A 6430-nucleotide genomic window follows, 5' to 3' on the forward strand; every position below is an offset into this window, starting at 1 on the left:
GACCTCGTTCCCAATTCTACACTCCATGTGTTTAAATTTAACTGAGAGCCAGACAGGCTGAGTTAGAAAACAGTTAGAAAACAGAAAACTGAGGTTTTGGACAAAATAAACCTCTCTTCCTTTGGTCTCATAAAGTAAGTGAAGTTCTAAAATACAGACAATGTCATCCTTACCCCTGCACTCTGATTTACTGTAGTCTCATCCAGATCGGTTTTGTTCTTCTCTATAACTGAAGCCTGATCTTTTTTTTCAATTTCTTTAACAATTGCCATGTGCAGGAATGCTGACTTTCAGAGCTGCAGAACTCCAGCTCTGAGTCTTAGGTGTCACACAGGAACCCAACGGTCCTGATGCACATACAGCACAGCATCTCAGAATTTAGAAACAACACTTAAAGCTCAGGAATAAATGTGACTGCTGTAAGAAGTTACAATCTAGTCTCCAATTTTCTTATAAGCATTTTCTATAAGAGACCATACAATATTTGTCCTTTTGCTTCTGGCTTATTTTGCTCAACGTAATGTCCTCGTGGTTGATTCACCTCATTGCATGCCTCATGACTTCATTCTTTTCTGTAGCTTCACAATATTCCATTTATGTATACACCATAGTTCACCCTTCTGCTTCTCAGTCAATGTACCCTTCAGGTACCTCCATCCATTGGGTATCATGAATAATGTCGCCATAAACATCAGTGTGCAAATGTCTATTCGAGTCCCTGTTTCAGTTCTTTAGTGTATATTTCCAGTAACGGGATTGCCTAATCATATGGCAACCCTATATTTAGCTCCCTGTGGATCCATTACATTATCCTCAGAGGACTGCCCCATTCTGCTACCCTAGCAACATTGAATAGATATACCTCTCTCTCCACATTTTCTTTACCACTTGAATCTTTCTATTTATTTTGAATCTGCAGACTTTGTTGAGATATATTCATATAACATATTCTATCCAAAATAAACAGTGTTTCACAGTATCCTCACTTAGTTATACAATCATCATCACTCTCAATTTTAGGCAATTTTCATTGCTCCAAAGGGAAAAATAACATAGTCAACCCCACATCAAAGAGAAAATCCAAACTCTCTTTAACTCTTGCTCCCCTCTCAGTTAATTGTTGTGGCACTAGTGATATATTCCTGTTAAATATAGACCATAGCATGTGATAAATAGTTTTTCCCACATGTCCTTCTATTATTAACTCTTTGTACAGGTGTCATACTTTTGAAGTGGTTCATGCAGGACTTATTTATACTTGTAGTGCTAATCAGTGAGGTACATGGCTTTAAACAACCCTTTTCGGTTATATTCACCTTCAATATGGCACTGCTACTCAACCCACTAATGAACTACCACTACCTCTGTCCATTCCCATACTTTCAAGTTCAATCTCTTTAACTAGTTTGTGCATATTAGGTAACTGTTCCCCTTTCTCTAGCTTCTGTCTGTCTTTAGATCCCCTATATTCTACATTTTAAGACTCTAAGTTTACATTTTCCAGGAGGTTCATATTAATGAAATCATACAGTATCTATCCTTTTATGTCTGGCTTGTTTCACTCAGCATTATGTCCTCAAGTTTCGTCCATGTTGTCATATTCTTCAAGACCTCATTTCTTCTTACTGCTGCAAAATATTCCATCAAACATCAGTGTACAAATGTCTGTTGATGAACCTGCTTTCAGCTCTTCTGGGTATATACCGAGTCGTGGTATTGCCTGGTCATAGGACAGCTCAATATTTAGTTTTCTGAGGAACCTCCAGACTGTCTTCCACAGTGACTGTACCATTATACATTTCCACCAGCTGTGCTAAGTGTTCCAATTTCCCCACATCCTCTCTAACATTTGTAGATTCCTGTTTGTTTAATGGCAATCATTCTTATAGGTATGGAATGATATCTTATTGTGGTTTTGATTTGTGTTTCCCTTATTACGAATGAAGACGAACATCCTTTCAGGTGCTTTTAAGCCATTTGTATTTCCGCTTCAGAAAAAATATCTATTCCTATCTTTTGCCCATTATAAATTAAGTTTTAGGGTGGACCATGGTGGCTCAGCAGGCAGGAATGCTTGCCTGCGATGCCAGAGGACCCGGGTTCGATTCCTGGTGCCTGCCCATGTAAAAAAAATAAATAATAATAATAATAAATTAAGTTTTAAAAGCTGATTTTAGAGATGGGCATAGTGTACAGTAAGTTAGCAAAAATAAAATTCAGTGAAACCTGATTGATTTTTTAAAAGGCAGTATCAATATTCTCTTGTTAAATTCAGTAGTAACTGGATAAAATAACATAACCGAAATGCTAATGAGGAGCTGGCCAACAGCATTATATGAAAGGCTTTACTCTGATATCCTATTGGTGTAGTGAATGGAAGAGACACATGTGGGATTCCTACATGGGATTTGAAATATGGAATTTATGACAACTGTGAAATATTAATGAGATACTGAGAGGCTACATCTGGAAAATGCTCTAAAAACTGTTCAGAAACCCACGTTCCATCAGGCTGCAGAATCAATTACAAAAACAAGCCTAATTACATTCATGCTTTGCCTTCTATTTTCTGCTTTCCCAAGCCAGTTCTCGTATTCTGGTTTTTGGTTTTTTTTTTTCCTTATTTCAGTAGCCTTATCAAGATCCAGATATTATATCAAAGATCTTGATGTGAATGTTAGCAGTTCTAAAACTTCCAGTCTCCCAGAAGTCCTTGATATGGCTTATGGGGTGTGGTTACCAAAAGATTCAGAAGTCTTTGTACCTTCCTGCCTGTCTATGTAGTTATAGGTATTGCCTTTTTTGTAGTACACGCTGTCACATAAATTAAGACAACTATCAGCCATCTCATAAATGTGCATGCCAGGCATTTGGTGCATATATAGTGTGCTTGAAAGCCCTTGTAATAAATGCAGAAAAGAAGGAAAGAGTGGTATACTTAACCTACTGCTGTCCCCTTGGCAGATGATTACTTTAAAAAATTTTGCTTATGCGATCGTTTTTGTACTGAATTTTTGTACTGAATTCAATACAACTGAATTTGTATATCTAACTGTTTTTCTCTTTAAATGTTTCAGCAAAGCGGATTCAATAATTCTGACACATGGAGAGCAAGATGAAAAACATTCATTCATTAAGGAATTAAAAGTTTAAAGAGTTATTTTAAGAATATGTATCCTAGAAAAGCTTTTGCACTGAAATTGACTCATAAAAATAACAATTCTACTAACTGCATAAATAATCTAATGGCATTTAGTAAAGTCATGCATATATGGGGAAATATCTTGCATCTGTCTAGTTTTAGAGATGAAAAATTCAAATGGTTCCAGTTTCCAATGTCAAAGCAATAATGCCACTGATGGCAGTGAGTGCTGTCAACCCCAGGCAGCTCCATTCTCAATACGTATTCAGGCTGTCAGTTATAGATCCCATTATAACCAAGTTTCCCATTGTCTCACATTTATTTCTTTAAGAATTTAGATTCACAGTTATTATTAACATACTGAAAAACTGGCAAGAAAGCAAGATATATTTCCTATATTTGAAAAAGAAATATTAATAGAAATTTTCTGATTAACTCTGGCAGAAACATATATAGAGTTGCATAAATCTCGGATAGTACCTTGAAATTTCTGAATCTCTATGCCATTATCAGTAACATGAAGGGCTTTGGACAAAATGATTTTTAAAGTCCCGTTCTGTACTCAAATTCTCTGATTCTAAAGCAAGGTTTAGTTTACGCTTATGTTAAGCATGTTGAACTAGATAGACCATCTAAAGGTTTTTAACCTTAGACATGCTTTAGCTTGCGACAGAACAATTATCATAGAATCAGCTTTTTTTATATGCTGTGTGGGGGGGGTGTTCACATGTCATCCTTTTTTCCATGTGAGTATCCCATTATTGCAGCACCATTTGTTGAAGAAAAAATTGGGGTGGGGGGCGTTGGAAATGCATGGGCCCGGAACTGAACCCAAGTCTCCTGCATGGCAAAGCGAGAATTCAACCACTGGACTACCCCTGCCCCCTTAGAATGGGCTTTAAAAACAGAAGGAAACAGATTTATGGGTAACAGATAAAATCATATCACACGTATTACTTACTTATTATGATTTGTTAAATTTTCTTTGCATGCATTTCAAAATCTGAGATTTCAATTAATCAATGAGAAGTGATGGTTATGGACTCCAAAGAGACTTTCCTTAGCATGTTAAATATATTCATATTTGAAAGCACTTTATAGTTATAAAAGGCTTATAAAAATAAAATTAATAAAAATCATTTATTAACATTAATTGTATTAATTATAGTGCTCATGATTTATTATATTCTGTGATATTCTGGTTAACTTAATTGTTTTAAGTGCACAAGCTCTAGATTTATTTTTAAATATATTTTTCTTAGGGAATTGAAAATTTAGTAAACATATTCGAAGAACTAGTAATATTATTAAAATAGAGTAATTGAACTTTAAACTATTCTATATATACCTTGCAACTTTCTCTCAAAGGGAGGAGAAAGGAATATTGAAAGGAGGGAGAGTTCTAGAAAAGCTGTAAGGTTGTGAAAAACTGACATAAACTAGGGAAATTTTTAAATGAACATCTATTATCCAAATAGTGATAAATTCCGAGAATTATTCTTCTGCATAGTGATTGCAAGTATCTCTTCCTTTTACAGACTGGTCAACAAAGTGTTAAATAAAAAAATGGTTGTCAAAATACAGCAATGTATTATTGTTGTCCTGTGGAGAGGGAGCCAGAAAAACAATTAATAATAATTTGATATTCATTAATTCATGCTTGATGAGATGCAGTGGCAATTGAGCCATATGTTTTATTGTTCTTTTATTACATGCTATCAGAATAGATCAAAAGAAATAATTTCCTTAGAGTTGAATTTCATTGCAGAAAATGTTGGATGGAATAGTAGCCCTCTTTTTTATCTAAATCGTATTAACATATCAATGCATTTATAGTAATTAAAAATCATTTGAATATCATTTTTAAAGAATTCTACTTTTTAATTTTTCAGTATAAGAAGTTAAAAGGAACATATTTCTCATTTTTATATAGCTGTTTAAGGGTCTTTTCTTCAACAAAAATGTGTAAAATTAAACCAAAAGCTGTTTTCAAAATGGAATAAATATGGCATGGGGAGTCTTCTAATTCACCCAAACCACTTCATTATGTCTGGCTTTATTCATACCATAGGAATGGCATATCCCTAAAACAATTTGAAAGATCTCATTTTTTTTTGCAACCGATTAATTGTGTTGTGATTGGCAGACTTTTCCTGGACACAATTGCCTAAATTAAGGAAAACCAGGTTCTGAATTCTGTTACAAATTAAGAGATGTTTCTAAAAGAGAATTAATTGTTGCAATATGACAGTATCCTTCTTGAAAAGCAAAATGAAGGATACCTAATCTCAGAAATAGGATTTGTTAAAAAATAAAGTATTCTTTTTAAATAAGGCTAAGAAATAAGAATTTATTTGAGAAGTAATCTATGCATATGCAATTGTCTGATTGCAATCACTCATATTAATAGCTGGGAGTGATGACATGGTCCACTCACTCTCTGACTTGTTTACTATGATAGAAAATAGTGAGTGAGTAGAACATTTCTTACCCATTTGCTTCAGAGCTCTATCAAAAGAAGTAACAGTCTACATCTAGGCAAACGAACAGTGGTGTTGATTTCCCTTTGCACTGCTCAGTTTACTGGTTATTTTGGTACAATGTAAAAAAAATTACTTCTAGAGTTCTCTCTATCCCATAGTACTCATCAGTTCCCGAAAGGACTTGCATTAACCTAACATGGGCAGGTCACTTTTTCTCATGGGTCAATTCTCCTGTTTAAAATGTGGGGTTTAGAATAGTGGCTCTTTAATGTACATCCTATCTCAAACATGTCATGGGATCTATAATCTAGTCCTGCTAGTTACACTACTCTTAGAGGATCTTTTGTTAGACACCTAAGTATGTGTTGAAGGTTTTGTACCTTTGTTGGCTTCATGATAACACGAAAGTTGTACACTATTCTGAAGCTTATTTTCTCAATCTTTGTTTGGCCATTTGAGGAGTGTAGCATCTGAGAGATCTTACTGGAATGTTCAAATGCGTGAGTTAAGTAATATTTTACTATAAGAGAAGAAATGAAACATCATTGCCTTATAAAATGCCATCTTAGAAAATCTTGTAACTTCATTGCCTCTGCATTCTCTTTGGTACATTCTTCTCACTAGAACATTAAAATGTCAGTTGTTCTAGGCTTTTTAGGAGAAGAAAAGCATGGTGTGTAATCTACCATCATTCATTAATTTGTTCTATTATTCAATAATTGAAAAAAATAATAATTGAAAAAATCTTCATTGAGACTCTGCCATGTTCTAGGCCTTATTTCAGGCACTGGAGACACAGTGAAGG

The 6430-nt window shown here is 34.5% G+C and overlaps 1 protein-coding gene across 11 annotated transcripts in view; it reads left to right on the forward strand.

Annotated features, from left to right (window-relative positions):
• The window catches only part of SCEL (sciellin), a 121771-nt gene extending 116786 nt beyond the window's left edge, over positions 1 to 4985 (forward strand). For 9 of the 11 annotated variants that reach the window (XM_077158478.1, XM_077158481.1, XM_077158477.1 and 6 more), the window contains one exon: positions 3078 to 4985. In XM_077158478.1, the coding sequence (XP_077014593.1) occupies positions 3078 to 3094 (17 nt within the window). In that variant the 3' untranslated portion in view covers positions 3095 to 4985. The remainder of the gene's footprint in view (positions 1 to 3077) is intronic. The other 2 variants (XM_077158479.1, XM_077158483.1) reach the window with 1 other exon arrangement.
• The last annotated feature ends 1445 nt before the right edge of the window (positions 4986 to 6430 follow it).

This window comes from Tamandua tetradactyla, chromosome 4 (assembly GCF_023851605.1).
Source record: "Tamandua tetradactyla isolate mTamTet1 chromosome 4, mTamTet1.pri, whole genome shotgun sequence".
NCBI lineage: Eukaryota > Metazoa > Chordata > Mammalia > Pilosa > Myrmecophagidae > Tamandua > Tamandua tetradactyla.